This window comes from Gymnoscopelus microlampas (assembly GCF_963454915.1).
Source record: "Gymnoscopelus microlampas genome assembly, chromosome: 14".
Classification (NCBI taxonomy): Eukaryota; Metazoa; Chordata; class Actinopteri; order Myctophiformes; family Myctophidae; genus Gymnoscopelus; species Gymnoscopelus microlampas.
The window spans coordinates 36,022,549-36,047,925 of record NC_139951.1 but is presented as its reverse complement, the minus strand read 5'-3'; the positions used below and the strand labels follow the sequence as shown (position 1 = coordinate 36,047,925).

The 25,377-nt window shown below is 45.5% G+C and overlaps 1 protein-coding gene across 3 annotated transcripts; it reads right to left on the bottom strand.

The window, feature by feature from the left end:
* Nucleotides 1-107: 107 nt before the first annotated feature.
* Nucleotides 108-24,983, bottom strand: kat6b (K(lysine) acetyltransferase 6B). Of its 3 annotated transcripts, none has more exons than XM_084079337.1 (17): nt 24,777-24,983; nt 21,548-22,407; nt 16,200-16,308; nt 15,001-15,116; nt 14,654-14,735; nt 13,573-13,702; nt 12,416-13,392; nt 10,760-10,881; nt 10,475-10,587; nt 10,199-10,340; nt 9,906-10,067; nt 9,491-9,584; nt 7,634-7,865; nt 6,895-7,054; nt 5,750-6,028; nt 4,526-4,817; nt 108-4,377 (listed from the first exon to the last, which is right to left on the bottom strand). In XM_084079337.1, the coding sequence occupies exons 2-17, from the start codon at nt 22,163-22,165 to the stop codon at nt 1,487-1,489; spliced, it is 6,519 nt and encodes a 2,172-aa protein (XP_083935463.1). In that variant the 5' UTR covers nt 22,166-22,407; nt 24,777-24,983; the 3' UTR covers nt 108-1,486. The 3 variants fall into 3 exon arrangements, with proteins under 3 accessions (XP_083935463.1, XP_083935465.1, XP_083935464.1); XM_084079339.1 differs by having other exon boundaries at nt 13,337-13,392; XM_084079338.1 differs by lacking the exon at nt 24,777-24,983 and adding an exon at nt 23,263-23,400.
* Between the last annotated feature and the right edge of the window lie 394 nt (nt 24,984-25,377).

The following is a 25,377-nucleotide window of genomic DNA, read 5'->3' as shown; positions in this document are numbered from 1 at the left end:
AGGCTGCAAGCATTAGTTTATACTGTATTATTGATTTCAAGTCTCTTCTACACCGTATCTCATCTTGGACCAGGTGATGTTTTATAAATCATAAAAAAGCAGAATCATTTACATGGTCAATCATAATTTATTCTTATGCTAAAATGTACAGCATTTTAAGTGACTGACAAAAGGAGAAAAGTCATAAATACAAGAATGTCATTCTGTCCAATTGTTTGTGCACATAGCCAGGTATTTCCCCCCTGTGTTCCTACCAGCAACTCTGTACAGGTACAAAGGCTACAAAAAGAGCAATATAAACAATAACACAAGTACAAGTTGCGTTTTACATGCAATCCCATTAGCTTAGTTTGGTCTATTCACAGGCTCTACTCTTCTACACTTCGGTAAAATATAAATCCAACATTTTATAAAGATAGAAAACAAATCTACAGATGGAATGAAAATGTAACTTTTAAAGGCATTATGTAAAATATCAACTTTGGACTAAAATTTTATATTTCTTTATTGTTATTCGTCGTTATAATCATTTAGTCATTTTTAAACTCCGCCACACTTCCAGACATTTTGAAATGTTTTAGATTTGTCAGGGTACAAACACTGAGATATGCTTTGTTTTGTTTTTTTTGTTTGTTTTTTTGTATTTTGACAGAAATCAGTCTGCTTTTATAAAACAGAAAGCTGCCTCGAGGAGATCTGTTACAAAAGACTTCAGAATTATACATACATAGCAATAAAACCTCTCAAACAGAACAGGAAAACAGAACTAAGTTTACAGGTTTTTTTTTTTTACATTATTAGAATTAACAAAATATAGTTTCATCTTTCTCCCAGTTCAAGGGAAACCTAATAAAAGGCCAGATATCTTTCAAATGGCTTGCTATTAAGCACAACACTTGTACAGTACTACTCAATGCACTGTCACTAACAGAGACTGAAGCATGCTAGGTGTCACTTTACAAAATAAGTACAATAATTTAAATATACAAAGGCATGAGTATAGTACAAACTAATTGTCAGCACTGTTAGACAGATACACTGAACAGGTTCAAATAGCCACCGACTCCACTTGTAGCAGGCACATTAAATGGCTTCATTTGAGGCTGCTACACAACTGCAATACCACTTATGAGAGATCTCTACCTCCGAGCTCCGAACCCCCACCTGCTCTAAAGAGACATCAGAGAGACTAACACTAATTAAATAGATTTTCATCTTAACGATGTAAGGCTTCCCATCTGAAGGAACAAAGGAACAAAAAAATACTTATACATAGCTTCAAAGTTTTACTCATTGACGAAACTTTTTGCATTCTTGCCAAGTGCTGCTGGTTTTTAAGTAATAACAAAACAAAACAAAAGACGTCAGCACAAAAAAAAATAGAAATTAAACAAAAGGCCAAATCTGCGCATTTAAAAAAACAACAAAAAAACAAAACAAACATAAAAAATGCACGCAAAGTCGAAAGCAGCCCGGTGCAACAGAGCTATCGTCTGATAAAAGACCCTTTGAGGGACTGCTTGGACATGCCCGTGTTCATGTAGCCATGGTGACCAGCTGGAGTGTACACCATGTTGCCATGTGGCGGTGCCTGCATGGGCTGCTGGGGGTATGGCTGCGTTCCCATCATGCCCATCTGCATAGGGTACTGGGGCGACTGGTTCATGTAGGCATGGTTGCCATGGTAGCCACTGTTCATCATGGACTGGCTCATGCTGTAACTGTTCATGGCATTGAGCGGCATGTTCATGGAATTGACGTTGTACGCCGGCGCCGGCATGATGTTAACGCCCATGTTCATGCGCGGCATGGCCGCCAGAGTCCTGGAGGGCGCCTGCATGGCCATGGTCTGCGGCGGCCGCTGGTACATCTGCTGCTGGTGGTGGGACAGCGGGGCCGACTTGGACCGCATGGAGATGTGGCTCTTGGACGCCATCTGAGTCTGTATCCGCTGCGAGGGCGGGATGCCCATGTTGCGCTGCAGCATCATGGGGGGAGGCGATCCAAGGTTCGGGGGAGGGGTCATGGTGGCCTGCACCTGGGGATTGGGGACACGGTGGGGCGACTGGGACAGGGACACCAGGCCCGAGTGCTGCGACGACAGGGCGGGGCTGTTTGCATACGACGTGATGGAGTGCGAGGCCGCATGGTTGAAAGGCAGCGAGTGAGGGTGGTCCATGAGCGTGTTGGTGAGCTGCTGCAGCTTGGCCAGGCTGAAGGTGGCCGAGGGCTGGGGGTAGTGCCCGCCGCCATACTCACCCTGGTGGTTTATCCTCTCGTAGATGGCGAGGTTGTGGTTGCCCGACTCTGGGATGTCCGCCAGCTGCATGGGGGCGGCGAAGTTGGTGGCCATGCCGCACTGTGCCAGGGTCTGCTGCTGCTGCTGCTGCTGTTGTTGCTGCTGCTGGACATGTTGTTGACCGTGTTGATTGTGGTGGCTGTGCTGCGCATGCTGATTGTGCTGGCTGAGCTGATTGTGCTGGAGGTGGTGATTGTGGTGGTGGCTGACGTTATGCTGGTTGTGGGGATTGTGTTGAGCGTGCGGACCGAGCTGATTGTGTGGACCGTGTTGATTGTGTTGGCTGTGATTGTGTGGGCCGTGCCTGCTGTGCGGGTTGTGTTGGCTGCGCTGGCTGTGTTGGCTGTTGCTGGGCGGCCGCTCCACCACCACGCAGCCCTGCGGCGACTTGACGTTGCAGTGCTGTGGCGAGCTCAAGCTGTTCTGCTGGATCAGGCCGCAGCCGCCCGGGTTGACGGTGGCCATTTGTTGGCTCACGGCACAGCTGCTCTGGGCCAGGCCGCTAGGTGGGATGCTGCCGTAGGAGCAGCTGTTCTGGGATGCGCCCGCCCCACATATGCTCCCACCCAGTGTGGAGTCGTAGCTGCTGGGGTTCTCGTAGTTCTCTGTGGTGCTCTCGATGCTGCCCAAGTCACTGAAGCCACTGTCAACCACCTGCTGCGAGTGGTCCGACACCGATGGAACGTCCATCATGGGGCTGGTCTCCATGTTGTGCAGCGAGGGCACCGAGATGGCGCCATGGTCGGGGCTGATCTGGGTGTAGCCACTCTCCAGGATGGAGACGGCCGGGCTGTTGACAGAGCGCACCGATTGGCTGGGGTGTGAGTGGGCAGAGGAGAGCGGGCTGCTGTGGTCTGACTGGGGACAGTCGTCCAACGAGGTGAGTTGGGGGCTTGGGGCCATGTGGGTGTAGGTCTGGAGGTTCCTGCATGCCTCCTGGGTCTCCACACAGTCTTGGAACACGCTCTCGCGCTCAGTCTCCTGAGTGAGCGACTGAACAGCCTGCGCTGTTTCGGAGTCGACCTCGGGACCGACTGGCAGGTCCTCTCTCAGTACGGGGCTAAGTGGCGGCCTCTCTAATGGCTGGGGGGGCAGGTGATCAGGAACAGGACTCGGGGAGCTCTCCTCCTCTGACTCAGAATCCACAGGTTGGTCAGAGTCTCTGGCTGCTACTGATGCAACTGCTACTGCTGATGTTTCTGCTACTGGCATTTCCGTCATCGCGTCATGGATGCTCTCTGCTGTGGTGTCTGATAGCTCTTCATCATGGAGTGCGGTGGAAACCTGCTGACTCAGCTCAGAGTCGTTGTCTGCCTTTGGTTCTAAAAAAGGCGGGGTGCATTCAGGCGGTTCCTTGGAGGCTGGCTCCATCTCCGCCTCACTCGGCTGTACCTCCGTCGGTTCCGTCGGTTCCTCCGGCGCGACGAGGAGACTCTCGTCCTCATCGTCAGCATCCTGATCCTCAATGTGTGTACCGGACTCTTCGTCCTCATACTCCTCCTCCTCCTCCTCCACGTTTCCACGTGATGCAGTACTTTCTGCACTGCACTCCACGTCTTCGGATGGGAAGTCCCGCTCGAGCTCACTCTCTGGCGGCTCATCCTCAGGCGGCTCTTCTTCAGGCGCCTCCGGGGACCCGAGTTCGTCGTCACGGGTCGGGGATGCAGCGGCAGGGGAACATGTGGGGGAACATGTGGGCGAAAATACCGGGGAAGCGACAGGGGATTCCTCAGGGGAGCTCAACTTGTCCGAGGCGTTGTCGGCAGGACTCGGGGGCTCGGAGGGAAGCCTCTCTGGCTCCACGTCTGGACTGGGCGCCGGGTCGCGGCTGGGTTTGGCTTCCTCTTCCGCGATGACATCGTCCCGCTCTGGTTCCTCCTTGGGCTCCTCGGTCTGGATGTGGTGCTGCTCAGCCTCCATGGGCGTTTCGGGGGGAGTGTACAAGTTGAGTTTGAAGCCCATTTTGCGCTCGTTTTTTAGCCTCCATTTAGGAGGTCCCCGTTTCACTCCCTTGGGCCAGCCCTTCTTCCGTTTCATTAGTCGTGGTCTGCCGGGCCTCTTTGACAGCAAGTCTATTCCTAGAGTGGGAACATAAAAAAGGTAATGCTTAAATTTAACATTTTGACAACTACATTTGGAACACTGACCAAGATGGATACGGTTCTAGAATACGATTTCAATACATCTCTAGAACAATATGACAATATAACTATGAGTGGTACGTACCGGCATTCCAGTGGTCGAGATTGTCTTTCTGTATGTTTTTCTCCAGCCTCGGGCGACCTCTCCGGCGCTTCACTGGCATAATCGGCGTCTTGTCTTCTTCCTCTTCCTCGTCTTCGTCCTCACCCAACTCGCCCACTCTGCAGGTGCGCTCGAGCAGGGGCATCGGTCGCTCGTCCTCGGAGTTGTCGAAAGGCTCGTTTAGAACCTCTGTTGTCTCAGAGATGGTCTCCGTTGTCACGCTGCTGTTTATCCTTTTCCTCTTACGCCCTCTCTTCTTGAGCACAATGGTTCTCTGAAATAAAAAAGGACAAAAAGAAAACAACAGGCATGAGAGAATAAACAACGGCTGTAGAGCGAAAAACCTCCATCAAAATCAATTTACTTTTATAAAAAATGATGAGTGGGAACGAGGTCAATGTTCTCTGCGAGAACAGAGGGAATCCATTCAAGATTTTTTTGTGCTAGATGTAGAATGGTAAAAAAAACAACACTGAGCGCAAATGTTAGAGCGCTGCATTCCCACAGACGAGTGAAGCCTGGTTTGGAAAACCACAAATGAGACATGGAGAGTAAACTAAAACCACAGTCCAACATTCTACATTCTCCAGAGTTTCCCCACTGACTGCCTATTACAGATATTCACCGTTCACCTCAACGAGTACTTTACAGAAAGAGCACAAAATCTATGTCGAAACGAATGGGTTAAATAAACTGCAACAACTGTTGGCATTCCTCCCCTAAATTCCATACCGTTATTGGTGACAGGGGCTATCAAACATCAACCGATAACGTGCAATATTATCTCCAGCACAAGGGGGCAGTGCCATATAGACAGAACGAATGAGAATGAGAGCAACACAGTAGAGGGCAGTAAATTAACCATGACCATTGACAATGGTACAAGGTTTAGCCTGCACAGCCTCGACACCAGCAGTGAAAACACAATCTATTATCTACAGCTGCAGGCCCACAGGGAGGCTCCAAATGACACGGAAGGGGGGAGGGGTAAAAAATCATGAATATGTATCGAATCCTTCAATCTTGCCAAGTACACAACATGATGGCTAATGTTGGCAAAACATCTAATAATGCAGATTAAATTCTGTTTTCTTCCTGCATGCATCCTTTTATTTCTGACAGTCGATAACCTAATCCAATTGGGATGGAACACCCAAATACTGACGCACTTGCCAGGGAATGTGATTCATGTCGGCAAGCGCTCACCTTTCGCTTGGCCGCCAGCATGGCATGGGCTTTTGTCAGAACGGGTGGCGAGCCATCAGAGGAGTCATCGTCGTCGTTGTCGTCGTCATCATCATCCTCGCTCCCGTCCTCAGAGACCTGACGGCCCCTGTCCCAGGAAGGCGTGGCACGGCGCTCGTACGTCCTGTAGGGTACTTTGCGATGGACCTTGGTGGGCGGATGTCTGCTGCCATGAGTCATCATGTAGCCCTCCCGCTCCTCCTTCTCCCAACAACTGGCCTGCTCCTTCAGCCGCTCCGCCTGGTAATTAAACAGACAAGACGCATTATCTCTGGGAGAGACGCACACGCGGCGCCCGGCATCCGCGCTGCAACAAGGCTAATGGGAAAACGAGAGATTGGAATTAACATCATGACAAATGAATCACCACAGGTCCCTCCTGATAATAAGAACACCGCTCTTGATTGGGCGATCGCCAGGGCCGACGAGGAAAACGTTTCCCCGTTAAGCAACCGTGGTACGATTGCATTTCATGGAATATTTAGTGCCATCAATTATGTAGTGAAACTGATTTAGGGCAATTTTGCACAACATTAAATGCCTACTGACAGTGAGAACGCTGTGCCCATTACGAACAGCCTCTATTTGAGCTCCCCAGCCAATCAAACAATCACATAATAGCAACAGCATCGCTGGCTGTCGTTTACACGTCATACGCATAGACGTAAACACTTTAACCCCAGCATCCCAATCCTAGGGGGAACATTCACTGAAAGATCTACAAGCTCACAACACGCCACGTTGTGAGCTTGTAGATCAGCTATTTTTGGCTAAGATATTAAGTATAGGGAATAAAGCCGGGAATAAAGCCAAATTTGTATAGGTCCCATGGGAATACGGTCAACTTTGTAAAGGTCCCATGGGAGTACGGTCAACTTTGTATAGATCCCATGGGAATACGGTCAACTTTGTATAGGTCCCATGGGAATACGGTCAACTTTGTAAAAGTCCCGTGGGAATACAGTCAACTTTGTATAGCTCCCGTGGGAATACGGTCAACTTTTTATAGGTTCTATGGGAATACGGTCAACATCAAGTATAGGGATTAAGTGGTTATTGGCAGTATAGCAGCTACTGATAACAGGTGTTGTTCGGGGGGTACATACATCCATCTCCGCCTCTCTCTCCTCTTCAGACAGGACAGCGTTGAGAGTCGTAACGGGTGTCCAGCGGAGGGCATCCGGGTCCACCTCGTTCTCACGCGGCCTGCCCCTCAGCTTCTCCATGTGCCTCTGGATCAACCGGTCTCGTCTGACCACCACGACCCTGGGAGGAGGAGGAGGGGTGTCAATACATAGATATAGAAACCTAATTGATACCTCATTGGCCGCTGCGGTTCATTGGAGCGACCTGTATCGCGGCCGCCATATTAGAAGGGGCACGCTTCCTGATTCCTGGCCAATCACAGTGCCTCTTTTCCGGGACTTGCCAAGTCTCAGAAAAGACATGCTGTGATTGGCCAGTAGTCAGGAAGTGTGCCCCGTCTAATATGGTGGCCGCGATACAGACGCCCCCAGAGTCGGAGGAGGCGCCTGCCTTTATATGTCTATGTGTCAATACACAGTCACAAATCTACCACCATGAGCAGGTGTACGCACACAGGAAAACTGAACGCCGCTCACGAGGGTGGCACGTAGTTAAATTCCACCGTCAAGAAAAGCTCTCTTTGGGAGAGCAGGTGCTCCATGTCCTTGGGGTGCTTAACCTGACTTACTTCTGTCAATATTCAGCAGCATTAATGGATATGCTGTTAAAAATACCCGCTGGCCTGGATAAGTCAGACGGCACGTGGAGGCAGCCCAGTGCGGGGCTGGAAGGGGGCGGCGGTTTCAGAACAAGACTGACCTGCCATCCTGTCTGTCAATCATGCCGAGCTGTTGGAGGGTAGCGGCGATGTCGTGCGGACACATCCCAGTGGCCCTGCTTATTCCTTTCACGCTGATGTGTTTATCTGCGTGCTTATGAAGGTACTCCACTATGACACTTTTCCAATATGCCAGGTAGGATAAGCGACCCAGATCTGACAGCGGCTTCTCCGGGGAGCCGGCTTGTCCTTCTTGTCTGCTGAGAAGGTAACCTAAAAAAAACAAACAAAATGCAATTCAAAACAAAGCAAAACGCTTCAGTCAAGCCCCCGTTATTCGAGATTGTGATTCAATTTTCCCTTTCCGTTATGAATTACATATTCATATAAAGAGGTGACATGGAACCCAGGCTGGGAGCTGCTCCATTTTCACCTTCAAATTGTATAAAGGGAGGTGAGGCAATCACTTTCCCTGTCCTTCAACCTCTGTCAGATGCTAAGATACATGCTGGCAAGGGCAACAAAAGAGGTTGAGTGTGTGTGTGTTTTTGGGGGTTTGGGAAACAAAGCTACAGAAAAAAATTATGGTGAGAAGCAGCTGGATGTCACTGTTCACAAGAGGCTGTACTTAGGAGAGATAATGAAGGGGTGGTGGTGGGGGGCTAGGGGAGAAACTAATAGTAAAAAGGTATCTGTGTAATTAGTTTTATAGCGGTCCTGTCAAGGGTCATCCATTATGAGCAGCATGAAATTAATTAATGCCTTTTAATGTGCACCCGCTACCGAGAAACCAAACAAGCAAATCTAATCACCAAACACTGAATGCGTAATATTTCAGTAATCATGACAATATTCATTACCAAAGCTGCGGAGAGGAGCCAATAATAACATAACACTAGTGCGATAAAATATTCAAACGTTCTAGTCACGAAAGAAAGTTTCATTATGTGCCGTTTCACGCACGTATTACGACTACCTAATAAACAACAACACAGGAGCTGCACTGTGAATTACGATTTGTAAAGGAGGAACGTCATTCCACAATGCCAACAGCTAATACTCTCCTGTCGTGGCTACCTGAGACAAAAGTGTTCCTCTAATACAATCCAATAGAACAGAAAATCTTAATCTAAACAACTTCCAGCTCCAAAGCTACATTTTCCAATAAAGCCTTCGAAGAGCTCAGAACTCAGCTGTGTTCAATCTCCCTTAATCCCTGTCTTTGTTATCAGCACACTCTCAATATCGCAGATCCTCTCGCATCTCTGTCTCAATGGCTCCCAAAGTGAACAGGAAATCAAATGCTCCATTACAGCTCGCCCTCCCCTCACTCTATTTTTTTTTTATTATCTCTCCCTCTCTCTATTCTCTCTCTCTCTCTCTCACACAGCCTTGGCAAAGAGAAAACCCTTGAACTAATAAAAAGTGCTATGATAACAAAACTGGCCAAATCCACTGCCTAAACACAGAAACCCACTCAAGGCAGCGCTTGTTTTCATATGTGACCACAAGGTCTTAAATATTACATGTGTTGCATTTTGCACAACTAAAACACAGAAACCAAAACCAACCTCAACGCCTCATCAGGATGCAGAGGGGAGGGGTCTTTTCAATAAAAGACCCCTCGAGGCTGCACCAAGGCCAATACTTATGGCCATCAAATACTAATGTATGCATAAAGAGCCTAATGCGTCTTCATTCCTAATCATACTTGATTGCTTAAGCGCTGTACATAAATGCTCTTGATTTAGCCATTTCAAAGCCCTAACCGCATAAAAGCACCTTGCCAGAAGGCATAAATTCACCCCTTAATCTGGAATTCCTTCTCAACAGTAAAGATCAAGCGGAGAAAAGAAGAAATCAGTTTGGGTGTTCTTTAAATGCATTAAGGAACTTACTGAAATCAATAAGGAACCTTCCAAATCCTTGCCTTTGGTACTGAGGCATGATCATTATGCACGAGACATTGTACTTCTGCTGGCAAAGCTTTTCCTGAGGGAAGGGAGAAACAGATCAAGTATGTCAGAGCCCTGCTGAAGCTGGCAATTTATTGCACCTGCCATTGTCCTTGTCTAAAGCACATACACACATAAGTACAAGCGAATGCACACACGCACGCACACACACACTCATTAAAAATAACAATCCATTGTGAAAGCATTCAAATCAGGGTCTCAAAAAACAAATAAAATAAATTAGAAAAGGAAAAAAAAGGTGAATTACAACAAGGCTTTTCTGTATCACTATCAGCGTTTCAGAAATTATGAGCGGGCATTTTCTACATTTCCCATATAATCACTCTATAATTCTTACCTTGGAGAAGTAACCCACAAGATGACAGCCCTTCTCATCATTCTTTGTAAGTATGTAGAAGAGGAAAGGCTCCACATCATAATACAAGGTCTTGTGATCCAGGAAAAGCTTGGCTAACAGGCAGAGGTTTTGGCAGAAGAGCTTGCTGACATTTCCATCAACCTAAACACGGGATGAGAAAGCGCAAGACGACATCGTTCAAACTGTTGTATTTTCTACCCCTCCTGGTACCAATTCAGTGGCCTCTCATGCAGCGTACAGTTATTGCTTTATTGCCGTGAAGGGCGGCTGACCTCAAACACAGAGAGGTCATCCGTTCGGTAGATCTCATTGGCTGGTGGGTGGAACCAGCCGCACTTCTTCGTGTGCCTCTGGAGAATGTTCTTGCTCCTCATGTACTTCAGACAGAACTCGCACAGATAAAGCTTTTGCAATCTGACAAGAGACGAGACGGAAATTTGTGAGTTTTCCCCACCCTCAACTCAGTAAAAAAAAAAGTTCCCCAAAACACAATACACAAACAAAAGACAGAGTATTTTATAATCTGTCTTTAACTAATAACTTTTTACCTTGAATATTCTGGTGGGTAAGGGGAAGAATACCACGTCTGAATCTCGTATTTTCCAAACTCAATGACTGAAGGGTATCGTGACGAGTCGCTGTTCATCAGAGATCCCGTTCTCTGCAAAAGGGATTCGACCAAAGCAAAAGGATCAACATTCAGGCCAGCCTGATAGGCGAACTCCTCATCGGAGCCCCAGATGGCATTCAAAAAGGTGTTCAGTGCCAGTATTGTGATGAGATAGGTGTGAGGAAGCACACCCCCCCCCCCACTGGGTGGAGGTTCTTCTCACCTGTGCAGAAAGCGCTTGGACACACGCGAACGTCTTCACGTCTTCCTCTGTGACGTGATCCCTGGACATGGCCACGACGCCAGCCTGGGCCTCCTGCTTCACGTGCAGCTCTCCGCCATAGCCTGCGACAGGCACAACAACATTGACATCAAAATAACACTAAACCAGACAGCAGCATCAACAGCATTCTTTCTGTTTGAGCTCACTCTAGCAGAAGGAACCCCCTTAACCCATTAAGACCTGAGGCCGATAAAAAAAGCCTTCTAAATCCTAACAGTTTTCTGAAAAAGGTATGTTGCTATATCAGTGGTTCACAAACTTTTTCATGTCAAGGAGCCCCAAAATTAGGCTATATGTATGTATTTTGTTCCAGGGTCCCCCAGAAGCAAAGATTTGAGTTAAAACAAGCTCATAGCACGTCACTTTGTGCCGTGCTATGAGCTTGTATATCTACTATTTTTGAATAGCCAAAGCATAAAATAATGGTTAAAGTGGTTCAAATCGAAAATGGCACAGATTCTTTCCCGGTTTTAATGGGTTAAATTAATTCTATGCTAATGTGGCGCATAGACGGCGAGTATTGTTGCTGCCGAGTCGGTTTGAGGCCGTGTCTCGGAGGAATCTCATAATGTATCATCTTTGCATGTTTATGTGAGAATCCCTAATGCAATGAAGTGAAACTAAATCACTCTAATTGCATAACCGCTTCCATGTGCTTAGTCATCCACCAAGACAGTTTCCCATAAATTAAAAACAAGGTGTGCTGAAAGGGAGAAGCTGGTGTAGACATGAGAAGCAGCTGATGTTTGGCAAGCAGTCATTTCATGAAATGCACCGACACTGTGACTTAATCACCCAAATAAAAAACAAAAGGAGAAAAAAAAGCCATTACAAGTAGAAGTGATGCATTATTCAAATACTTATGGAAATGTGCTACTTGGCCTATATTGTTAGTGGTACCTATGCACAGTATTGTTCAGACAGAATCGCTTTAAACATGAATAACATTTAGATTTTGACAGACTGTGAGTGTCCTGTGAAGTCAGCCAAATGAAAGGGTTATTATTGGGTTTGTGGCTATAATCATGGTGTCATCTCTGAGTCAACCTTGGTGGGTGAATCACTGGGTTGCATGTGTCTTAATGACCGTTGGAGGTGACGCTGAGTGGTGATGCTGTTTGTGAGAGAGGGTGGAATGGGTGGAAGAGTGCTGATGTGACTACAGTCGCTACTAGGCAGGGATCACAATGGGCGTAGAACTGCAGCGGGTCAAGGACAGAGCAAGGAGCAGCATGAGGGGGGAGGGGGGGGGGGGGGTTGGGGGTGGTTAGTGGGCCATGCACTATGACAAAAGCCGACGGGCAGGAGGATGGAAGCCACGTGGATTCCGCAGCCAAGTCAAAAAACGCCAACGAAATATCGTTGTTAAGGAAGCTATAAATGAATTCAAAAGGAGGTGGCATAAGATTAGTAGAAGAACTGTTAAAATGCTGAAGGTGCCAACATGAGCTTCTCTCAAAAGAAAACATTAGCTCAAATCTGGGAGTAAGAACACAAAAACTGCGATTGGCAAGCCTTGGGTTAAAATTAAAAATTAAAAAAAAGATTACAACTGTGGAGACGCAGGTTTTGGTTGGAGCTCGGAGCCTTGCTTACCATGATCGTGCTCGGGCTTAATTCGTCCGTCTGTCAAGAGTCCCTTTCCTGTCGAGGGGGCTGCCTTCTGAGGGCTCACTTTATATCTCAGCCTGCCTAGCGTCCTGTGCTTTCTAAGGAAGGGGTTACGTTTGAAATGGCTGGCCACTTTAAAGGGATGTCCTCTGGGTCGCCCTGGCCCGGGAGATGTCGAATGAGACAGTAACCTATTTTTATTAATCTCTTTGCTTCCAAGGCGCTGGGGGCACGTTTTGGACATGCAGGACGAGTCCTGCTTGCGGTGCGCGCGCTTGGGCGGAGCGTAGCAAGGCAGGCCCTTTTTCCGCGATTGTCCCTGAGTGGTGAATATGTGGGAGAGTCCATCAAAGAGTCCCTTTAGCTGGTTGCTATTGCAGAGACTACTCAGGGAGGGAACACTAGACTGGCTGGAAGAGCTCTGGGGGGAGTTAGCAGAAGTCGAGCCGTTGGACACCTGCGAGGGGGGGCTAAGTCCCGGCAACGTGGGAGGGGGTGGAAGTGCACAGGGGGCAGGGATGGTGGCTAGCGCCTGAGCGGCTTCCGTATCGGAGGCAACCGACAGTGGCGGACCCTCGGACTGTTTCGGCGGCTCGTCGTCCCCAGAGCACGGCTGCCCGGAGGGCGACTCTAAGGAAACAGCTCGCGACCTACGGCCGACAGGGGAGGGGGTAAAGAATTTGGAAAGCCCATCGATTAGCCCTTTGGTTTTCTTGTTAACGGTGAGTGTAGCTGGGGTGGAGGTGGGCGTGAGGGGGGGAGTGGTGGTGGGGGTGGAGGTGGTGAGTTGGGCGGTGTCACCCGCCCAACAGAGGTCTGCAACAGCCAATCTGTCTCTGGTGTCCTTCACAGATGCAGCATGACCAGATGAAGGTGTGGAACAGACGGTAATCTTTTGACCCCTACCAGGTGACCCCCTTCCTCCAAGTGCTATCATGGAGCCGCCGTCGCCGGTTACAGACCTGCGGAGAAGGGGGACACAATTATTTCTGTTCCATGAGAAGTAAACAAAGTAAAATATATTTAAAAAAATACATAAAAAAGGTGAATTAACTGCTGGCCCACGACACTGGGAGGTTGTTCGTAATAAACATTCACTAATTATCCTTATACTCATCATTTTTGATTCATGGCAATCTTACATTCTTTGTTTGAGCTTATTCCTGGGCCTTCCAATAGGCTTTGCATATCGTCGTTTGATTTCATCTGCCTTCTTGTGCAGCAATTTCTTCCCATTCTCCTTTGGCCTGCAGACTTGGCAGATCCAGATTCCTGGAGGGCGTCCAAATAACAGGAAGCATTGGTTAGGTGGGTTCATCAATTCCGAGGACATATATTCATTTGAGACATTTCCTTCTATACCACAGGCTGGCAAGAATACCTCCCACTCACAATGACAATCAATTACTCAGCACAAAAGGAAAATCCATAAGAAAAACATTGGGTCAATTCACTGTCCACTGAAATAGACTTCGTGTCAGCTTGTTTCGAGCAAAGCTATGTGACTTGTATGAATTGCCTGCCAAATGTTCTGCTACACTGATTCTCAACCAGTGGTCCACAGAGCACAAGTGTTAGATGGCATAAATATAGGTTATCTATTTGAAAAAGATTTAAAATGTTTACAAAATGATATTTTTTATATATATTTTTTTCAAATAAGCTTGAAATGAAATAATGACTGTTATGGGCCACCGAAAGTAGAGGATCTACAAGGTCACAACTCACTGCACTGTGTTGTGATTCTGAACTTGTAGATCAGCTATTTTTGGTGTGAGACACGGGCACACAACTAAATACAAATCCTGCTTTAAAGTCATGCAAAATATTATTATTATTATTATTTTAATAAAGTAGAAATTAACGTTATGTCTTCTGATATACTAAATATATATTGCATGTTGTTGGGAGGTGATGTGGTCCTTGAGGATTGTTCAGAATATGCTAGTGGTCGAGAGCTCAAAAAAAGGTTGAGAACCACTGTCCTACTACGTGTGCAATCATTACAAGCGTAGCTGTGGGGCCTGTACTGTAATCCTGAGATAGCAAACCTCCCTAGGGATACTGGAATAATTTGATATGCATGCAAAGCTCCTAATAAGCTATTGCTGCCTCATTGTGCTGAGTGACAGCCCCAAAAGGCCTTCTATAAAGAGAAAAAAAAGGCTTTGAATTGACAGGAGAGAGGGAAGACTCTGGAGCCAGACAGTGTAAACACCTCACCTTTTGGCATTCTTGAAAGTGGTGGGTCACAGCATTCCATGTGAAAGCCCCGATCACACGAATCACAGAACAGCATCTCATCCTGAAAGGAAAGAGCAGGCAAGTGTTGGGAATGTCCCTGATGCATACATATACTACCACCCTCTGTTTCATTGAAGGTCTTTAAAGGGAAAAGAAAAGAAAAACACCCAATTGTACACAAGAGAACCTTTACAAATCAGAGGAATAACCGACAATTCCTTCGAGATGCATAACAGGGGGATCTACCTCCAAGCTTACAGCAGTCACAAATAATAGATAAAATAAAACACATCTTTTTAAAAAGAACAATACAATATAATACTTACTGCATTTTTGCCCTGTATTCGACAGGAGCTGCAGGTTTTGCATTCAATACACTGCCATCGTAATCTCTTCACATTTGAGGTTAGCTCAGAGGAGAACTTCAGACATGACGGATGCCCTTCAAGAGTAATTAAAAAGGCACATTAGCGATACACGTTTGTAGCATCTCTTAAGAGTGCCACAGTCACAGAGCAGGACAGACGACCTTCCCATTACGTTCGCACATGAAGGTTAAATATTAACATATTGCATCATCAACAACAGTAAGCCTGTGTGTCCGGGACCCTTTCTTTTTTTGGTTCCACAAGCTGTGTCTAAAAACAGTATGATCAAACATCTGAGCGGCTAATTACAGATAATTTGATCTTAATGAGGCAGAAACAGTAGCGGCACTCAGTCTAATGGAAGCCGATCCATGAAAGTCATGTAAAAGCTCGCCTTCTCTCTCACCCGGCTCCCTCTCATGGTTGTAAAACAGCTGTTTTACAGTGAGAGCACAATTTGTGTACACTATGAGCGGTTAATGAAAACCACCTCAACGCTACTTAGTCAAATTTGAGCTATAAAAATGTCACCGGGAGAACAATTCCTTACGGCATTTAAAAATAATTGTTCACAACACAAATGACTCCTTAGGAGAGGTAATTTTATGGAGGGTTAGCAATTCTGTCTGGAACAAAAGGACAGAGAGGGAAATGCCACAAATCTGCAGCAGCAAATGGCTGATCTTTGATCCACTCTGGGTGGTAGGATCCATAAGACCAATTGAAGGAAAATGACGTGGGTGATTCTAACATTCTAATAGCCACTTAGGTAGCATCTGCCTTTCTTTAGCCAATCGTAGGTTGTGAGCAATTTGGGGGCCCCTACACTACTCAATTTCAACAATGTTCTTTCCATAAATCCCATAAGGAGAGGACTTTACACCAAGCACAAAATAATATGCATCTAGGATATGGCATCTGGCCCAGCACCACGGAGAGTTGCTACATCTATTCCCGAGGTGCTGTGCCACACTATGTTTAACCGTACATTCACACATTCGCGTTCGACCTTGTACCGGTTTAAGACCTCTTTTCCTGAGCCTTGCAAACATATTCACAACCTTGTTCGGGCTGGAGTACATTGTTATGTAGAGGGCTGGGCTCAGAAGGACTTCCCTGTCATTGTATCTAGTGCAGCCATACACCAGGCAACTTACCACTGCTCCCACAGTCTGCACAGGACAGCAGCTCCTCCGGACGTTTGTCCCGATTTGACTCTTTCGTTCCCAGACAGAAACTGCATATCGGGATGGGGTCGACTCGTAACTGGGCGGGAACACAAACAAGAGAGGAAACTGTTTAGAAAACTGTCTACGGACCTGGTCTGGTCTTGTACTGTCTATGAGCATGTTTGCTTTGGGCCACTGTGTTTGTCAGTGAACTGTGGTGTGGAGAATGGAGATCACTGCAGGCATGTTGGTGGTTAAGATATTGAAGCAGGAGACAGCCCTAGGAACATAAGCCCAGTCAATGACAAGATGGTTTGACTTGAGTTCTCACACAGATTACAGATGAATAGTTAACATGCCTTGTCCATAGTGCGTACCAGATCCTCCTTCAATCCATTACATCTGAATGGGGAAGTGATCTTAGTAATCATACTTTAAGGACTTAATCCAATTCTTAAAGCTCAGACTGCAGTTTGAAAGGATTAACCAGCACGTAATCAAATTACCTCCATAAAACATTTTCTCGTTGTCGATGCACGGATTCGCCCATAGTGGATGCTTCGTATCTCAGAACCAGCATCCGTTTAAAAGGTTTAAGAGTTAAGTTCAGAAGTAGTCAAAATATAAGCTCTGGGTTTAAAGAGGATTTCCCCATTGATCACTAAGAACTAAGAGAGGCAGGCTTTAGGAAAAACAGTAGGCAATAATGTGTACTGGGTAATATACCAATATAATAAACTAGCCCGTCAAATCCCAGGCAATCTCCGACTGGAATCACCATAAGACTACACTTCGTCTTAAGCAAATGGCTTTCATATGAAGCACCTCTAAACCTAATAACATGCCTCTTGAGGAGCATCAAGCAGAACTGCCACCTCCTCCAACGCGAGGAGGTTCTTAACGGGAAATAACATTCACAGAGATTGAGAATGTGACCATAAATAACCCACCTCATCATTGGTTTATGCACCAAGGCCTCATCAATTGACCGGGGGCTTTGGAAAGCCACTCTGGGGAAGCCCATAATTAGTCTCCAGTTTCTACAAGGCAGATCAACATCCTGACCGCAAACAAATGTCTGACCTCCGAATCTCCACTGGCCCTGACCGACCCCTGACCCGTAGATGCAATCAGAGAGATCCTTTGTTTTTACTCTGTCAAGCGGGTACATGACAAGGGGGCCATCCTTTCAACCTGTCATACCGTCCAAATAAACCCCCTCCTGCAGAAAAAAATACAGTCAAGGATACAGCGGGAATTCGGTCACTGTTCCCGGCGGTTGTATCAATTGATTGATACGGTGAGAGAACGCAGTTTACTGCCACATCAATGATTACTCTATTTTCCAACCTGCCAGGTCAATATTTGAGAGTGGGTAGAAGCATTAGGAGCTGCACTGTAAAATGCAGAGTGCTCATTTAACTCAGTGTGTGTGCAAATTGACCATTTCGGGTTCATTTGAGAGCACACAGAGTTAAACGAACCCTCAGGATTATTCTGTGTGATTACTGCTCTTGCAGCCATGAATACGAACAGACATAAAAACATTGCCTAAATGCTGCTGCGATGGGACCTGTTGGATTCAACAGCGCATCTCAAAAGGCGGTCTGTGATGTTGATATGATTTTCGACAATGACAATCCCTACTTACTACTACTGTGGACCAAAGCCAGGTGAATTTGGTACTTGAAACAGCAGCAAGTCTTCTGATGTGAATGCACAACAACCATGTGTTTTCCAGGGCTGAATGCCTACCAAACTCCAGCTCGCTCTCTTTCTCTCTCTCTCTCTCTCTCTGTGTGAGTGCATAAGCCAAGCTGGTGTTTTTGCTCTTGATTGCAAACCATTTGATGTAATTGCCGATATAATCCAAATCCAATAGCAAATTTGACATGAAAGATCAAATTGAGATTAATTAAAATATTTCCAATAATGCTGCACTGATGCAGCAGAAAAATACATGGCCTCACTGTTATGGTTACGATAAGAGTCAATCCACAGTAGAGTTGTTCCGATTCCAATACCAGTATCGGAAAAGATGCCGATACTGCCTAAAATGCTGGTATCTGTATTGGCGAGTATGCCAGTCTATGCCATTCCGATACCATGTAATTTACCACATGATGATATTTCATTTACAGTCAATTATTTTTTATTTTGAATGCTTCAGTAGATGTTCCACAACTGTTTAAAACTTGTAATGTATTATTTACATTATTATTTGTATTATTTTACTAACTTGTGGCTGCACAATTATTATGCTCACAACAAGAAGTCGCTTTGCAACGCGTTGTGAGCTTGAAGATTGGCTATTTTCAAATGGCCTAAGTATACATAAGGCTGAAGTGGTTAATGCATGTTTTGTAATAATAATCCAAATCTACAAAGAAACTAGTAACTCAAGTTTTCAAATAATAATAGTAGAGTCAAAAGTACAATATTTGCCTCTGAGATGTATTGGGGTAAAAGTATTGAAAATTGGAAACACTCCAGTAAAGTAAAATTCCTCAAAGGTGTACTTAAGTTCAGTACTTGAGTAAATGCACTTAGTTACTTTACACCTCTGCTGTATACAGTACGCAAGTTATGGGTATCTGAATCAGTATCGGGGAGGACATAGTGGTATCGGCACATCTCTATTCTGCAGGAGATGAAGGAGTTCAGCTCACTGCCAGACAGAATCTTGATATGGGACTTATTGACCCAAGGCACTGTGGGAATTCCTACTGGGAGAAATTTGTCACAGCGGATTGCCATTAATCAAGTGGTGTGCTTTGGATCTCATATTTGTATGTCATATTAACATTATGACAAAAATGAACTGAACTCACCAGAGAGAGAATTTTGCTGCGAGCCAACTCTACACCATGTACAGTTAACAGATACAAAATAACGAATTCTGTGCAGAGAGTTTGAACAGAAGCTGACATTGCTGCTAGCGAGTGCTGTGCGTGCACACTGCAGATTAAATGCCCACGGTTGATAGGCAAATTTTTATAATATAGGTCTAGATGACAGTGATGTCTAATCCAAAAAATCCACAAGGGGATTTCCTTCCATCAGGGGGGAAATGACTCTGAACTGGTGATTAAACTGCTGGAAATTTGAATTGAAAACGTTAAAAGTATTGATGGCACAGTAAAATCCTCAATGTTACTTAACTCAGGGAGTGAGAAAATGCCCCCAAATGGACCCATTTTTACACTCTCTCTGGGTTAAATTAACAGAGGATTTCACTGTGGTATCTTTACCCCCTCCCCCCAAAAAAGTTACGTTTGTTAAAGTGAAACAAACACAGCTGAGATGTTACTGATTTACTTAGCGGATTCCAAATGAAGGACATTACAGGAAATTACACTGCCTGAAAGGAGCAGACTGTCCTGAGTGAGGGGGTGGGGTCCTGTTAGAACACTGCTGTTAGAGAGAACGCATGAAGAGAGAGAGAGAGCAAGTGAGTGAGAGAGAGAGAGCGAGAGCAAGTGAGAGAGAGAGAGAGAGAGATGAAGTGGTTGCATAACACAGGCAAGGAAGAAAAAAAAATCTCTCATTCCTTGCCTTTGTTCCTGCCAGACTCTCTTCAGAATCTATTAAACTCTGTACCAAGACAGCACCCCAAACCCCTACCACCCCCCCCCCCCCTCCCCCTCCTGCAAAGTATGTCTAATTCTCGACACACACAAGTTTATGGTCTGAGAACCGCGTCAAGACGACATGAGACATATCATCCTCTGAGGTCAACGGCAGACCTGAACTAGGCTTGGTGACGTCATCAAGCCGCCGAGTGCAAAAAAAAACAAAACGTTTGCACCGAATGGAAACATTGGGGCCTCTGCTTCAACGCTGAGAACCATTGCAGGACACTGCGTCTCTACACCACTTCTCAGTTTCAGTGTTGGTTCGACCGCAGGACACAGTCACAGTTGTGGCTGCAGTGTCAAGGTGTCATTTCCTGATTATTCACAGTGAAACCGGAGGGTTTGTCGAGTGACGGCTCTGTAGCTCTGTCTTGACGTTGTGCACTGCACACACACACCCACAGCGTTTCAGATGCATAATTTCCAAACACAAAAAACTATTAGGCGGCGACCCACGCCTTTACCTCCACAGGCTTTAAGATGTAATCTGCAAATAAGATTGCATAAGAAAGCAATCTAGTGTCCGGGTGATTTATACTTTGTTACACGCCAGAGTCGCAAACCGAAAATAGCAGATCTACAAGCTCACAACACGTCACAACACAATGCGTTTTGAGCTTGTATATATGCCATTTTTGGTGCGCGACATGGTCTGGAACCATGTATAAATCAGGCATTACTTTCTCTCTATGCCACATTTTTAAGGCCACAGGGGGAAAGATTTTTGCCCCACAACACTTCCACAACACTTAATAGTGCCTTCAAATTGTCAAGCAAAGTACAAAACTGCTGTCATTGTCGAGATGTTCTTCTGCAGTGTATATTACCGTTGAGTGCCGGTGATGGAGACACAATCTCTGCAAAGCGAAATGCTCTTTAAGTGCCAATGTCAGCAGAAAACAATGCAGATGAAAAGTTTGTCTTTACTGTATGCCACTTTTTTCATCTCTCTCTCTCTCTCTCTCTCTCCCCCCCTCTCTGGCATCCGAGTCACATGTCACAGCTTAAGTGTGTGGTCTCAACTCACTTCTGCATTAGGCCTGGGTATTGGCAGGTAATGATATGATACGTATGCCAATACAGAGTGTCACAATGTGATACGTATCCTGATCCTGATACGATACGTTTGCTGATATAATGCATACAACCAAACTACAACAAGTTAAAGCCAAAGAAATCTTCCCAATATGGGCTCTGAGAGTGGCAGGGGCTAGCTTTAGTTTCACTACCATCTCTCATGCCCTCTCTGCTCTCCTCTTACTGCTTTCTCCCTCTACATTACAGAGGAACTTACCAGTATGTAGCGATAGTATATATATCGATGGACGCCTTTACTGATACCCTGATGGTCAATGTTCTGAACTAGCTTAAATGTTATAATAGGTCGTTTGGGGATTTATGTGTCAATTTGCACACTCTCAGAATTAAATTAACCTGCAGGTTGACACTGCGTAGAAGGCAATCAAGGCATGTAGCCTAAACTGACTGCAACCCATCCTCGGCTTGACTTCCGGCCTATTCGGACTCATTATCAATACATGAAACAACAGTAGTGGAAAAAACAGCTACAGTAAGATGATGAGGAGACCTGTATGGGGTAATGAGGCTATGAGAATGCTGAGTCCCACCACCGAACATCCGGGTATGACGTAGAAGCAAACTTGCCACCACCATGTGAATATAGTCAATTGTGAAGTATACCTGGTCTCTCTCATGGGGTAGCAGCGTCACAGACGACAGGATCAATGGGGAAGCACTTGGACACCTAGAGCACCTTCCCTCCATACTTCCATGGTTGAGTTTGTACCGAGGGCCGTTCTTTAGCAGTCGGCCGTTGTTCACAGACCGCTTGGCGGCGAGCCGTAACCTCTGCCGAAAGGCAGAGTTCTCAATGACGTTTGAGAGGTCTGCCTGGTTCCTCAGGTACCTCTCAATGTTCTTCAGCGAGGAGCCATGGTTATCGTCCAGGCCCTCAATGGCCCTTTTTAGGATTTTATTCCAATCGATATGGCGCAGATCGCTTGAATTCCACATAGATCCCTTTGATGGCACAGGCAGGTTTGCGGGCGGGAGTGATTCGACCCTCCCCGGATTTCCTGGGTCTTTGTACGATGCACTCCCCTTATTGGTAACTTTGAGAATAGAGCCATCGTGAACGCTTAATTCCAACTGTTCAAGAACTGTCCTCTTGTCCAGTCCGTGTGATGTGGACACAGCATGACAAATTCTCTCCTCCGAGGGCCTCTGCTTTTGCCTTTTGATCTTCTGTATTGCTTCGAGAATCCACTCCGTGTACAGAGGGTTTGCAAGTTTTACCATGGTTGAATAATTAGATTCACGAAAAGGTGATCCATACAGATTCTCCTTTTCTGTTGTTGAACAAGAGGTACATCCACATCTTCGACGAGGTCAAAAAGTTATGTTCCAACCCAGCATCCCAAGGAGCTCTCTTCAATCCTGGTCAGGTCACATGGAGCTTCACAAAACCACAGCACTGGTAAAATCCACAATGATAGTCACCAAATCACCTGCAGCATGATTTATTCAGGTTCCAAATTAACCTAAAAAAAAGGGAGAAAAAAACAAAATTGGTCAAAGAAATAAACACATGTCCACATGTTTTCACTTAGCCAATGTTGTGCACATCAGGTAAACAGTAACAGTACTGGGGTGGTGTTTTTCTTAATCATTTTGGTGATCCTGGATTACATTCTGCTTGGCTGTAATCAATGTTCCCTAAACTAGCCTAAAAGTGTATGGGTGGTTAACCTAATGGAATCCAGTACTTTTTTGATTAGGCCCAAACACGAGAAACAGATGGATAAAAACAGATGCAGGTGTAGACTTGGCTGCTAAGGAAATTAGAGTGACTTAATCCATAGTCTGATACCATAATCCACAGCCCAAACCTGCCTGATGTCTTATTTCGAACACATTGTTTTGAGAAAGAAGTAGTAGGCTACTACTACTACTACTACTACAACTGTGACAGTTAGTTAACTGGCTGCTTTTAGAGGCTTGTAAAACTGTAAAATGCTCTTCAGTAGCATGATCCACAAGACGAGTAATTTTGTGTTTGCACACGTATATATTTCCCCCCCCAACAGCTAGGAGCTTTAAAACGTAACATTATTCGCCACACATGAGCTAATTTCACCGTCAGGGTTAAAGCTAATGTTGATACGTCGTTTTTAAAAACAATACACAGACATCAGCTACAAAGTTTAGAGTTGTTTGACAGCTCGAGGGTCTTAGTAATGACAACCTGATCAGCTAATGACAGCTGCATGCGATCAATGCTCACTTTCTGACAGCTGACATGTTTTATGTTTCTGTCGACACAAACCCGTTCTCAACGCCGCGACCCCACACAACCAGCCAAATACATCCACACAACTACGATAAAAAAAACCGACCTAAGAGTTGAATCCGTCGGAGTTGCAGGATCAATGACACAAATGTTTGCTGCCAGTGTGAGTGAGTGTTACTGATGTCACCTAAACACAGTCGCCATTTTGTTACAATGTTGTAGTTTACATGAATCCGACATGACGCTGATTACAATCCAATGGAGTCTCATTAAACCTCTACCTACACTAATGTGCCCTCCTCCCAGCAACTTCAATATTGGCTGCAGAAGGACCAGATCCGATCGCTGGTTTGATAAAGCACATGTCAATCTGTGTGCATGAGCTCACTGTGGATGGAAGGCGCCTCACTGGCTGAGGGGCCTGTCACTCACCTCCGTTGACCCCGCCTCTTAAGGTGCCCTGTGTAATGAATTGATATCATTTACCTTTATTATCACTCTCGATATATTTTTGGACTGCGACGTGCAACGACGCAACGCTATAGGCTTATTATCAACTTTATGGAAAGTACACTATGACGGAATTCATTCTATAATGGCACTTTATAATTTATTTTTATTTATAAACCCAATCTGCTCTGCAAAGCGTTCTGAACGCCAGCCCACCTTTAAACTTGAGATTCCTCCTTGAAACAGTTGGTTTACACTTGAAAGTGATTTGGATCGTTTTTATAGACTTTAATTGGTTGTTTGTTAAATCCATCATTTTGTTTGCATAAAACCCCTGCAAAAAGGCTGGGACCAGCTGATTTAAAGCGGCACGTTATTATTTCCACAAATTTCTACAACTGGCTGCGGGTGTTAAAAATATCATAATGTGAAGCTTTAATTCGCCTCCTTCTCGTAACCATTCTTCGCTTTATTTCCCGTTTTATTTGCCATCCAACACCGCTGACATGATAGCGGTTGTTCACTTTAGTAAAACATTTATAAGCTACAACACCGGATAAAATGGCACAATAAAGACACCTTATTGCCCCTACACTGTGAAGAAAAAGTGCTCTTTCTGCACACTGACTCAATGCTTGCAGAGACGATACGATACGAAACCCCGTTAGGTAATACAATAATAATGATGACATGATTTTGTAGCCTGTAGTTATTAATACTGATAAATAGGGGGGGGGGGGTCATGATGACCCCCCCCCCTATGTATCAGTATTAATAACTAGCCTACAAAATATTTCCGATGAGAAAATAATGAACACCGGAGGGAAACAGGGGGGGAAAGAAGTTCCATGACTATTGGGAGAGAGAGTAGCTCCTCATCATGTCCCTCAATAATGCATCGCTACAGTTTTCTTGCTCCATTTCTCAGATCGCTGGATCCATGATTCTTCCGTTTTGCAGATTCTATTAGGGAAACATCGCTTTGCATTAGATTAGACGCGGTGGGCGAGGGAGGCAAAACAAATTAACGCACAAGTTTCGCATGCAAAAAAAAAAAGGATGAACATGGAACTAGTGTGAGAGAAGAGGCAGAGCGAGAGAGAGAGAGAGAGAAAAGGCAACACGCTACCGTAAATATTTGCTGGTTAGTTTTTTTTTTTTTTTTTTTACCTCTTCAAGTTTTTCCCCCGGATACTCCTCTTCTTCATTATTTAGGTTGATGATTGAGACGTCGACGATTGAACAAAACACACATCCAGATCGGGCGACGTATTATTCCATTCGATTTGGTTCGTATTTGATCCCTAAACGCAACGCTGAAAGCCTCTCGCCGAGACAGAGGGGACCTGATAACAACTAATTGAAAGGTTAATCTACATAGCAGCCTGTGACAAAGTGGTACCCTCCCCCTTCTTCTTCTTCACTGTACACATCCCTACTTCACTGGAGCGGAGCAGACCGTCGCCCCGCTTTAGTCACTTAGTCAGTGCGCTTTTACAATCATAGCTGTCAATTTCACTTTTTTTCTCCCCCCCCCCATCATTATCATCAACATATCAACATGTCCCAATGATCAAGTTGGAAATGACACGCGTTGAAACAACGTCTTCTAAATCCTAACAGTTTTCTGGAGAAAAAAAAACGTATCTTAGCTAGATCAGTGATGCTCAAACGTTTTCATGTCCAAGGACCCCCCAAAATTATATGTATTTGGCCGCGGACCCCCAGACAATAATTTGTTCCAGGGACCCCCGCCCCCCAGAAGCAAAGA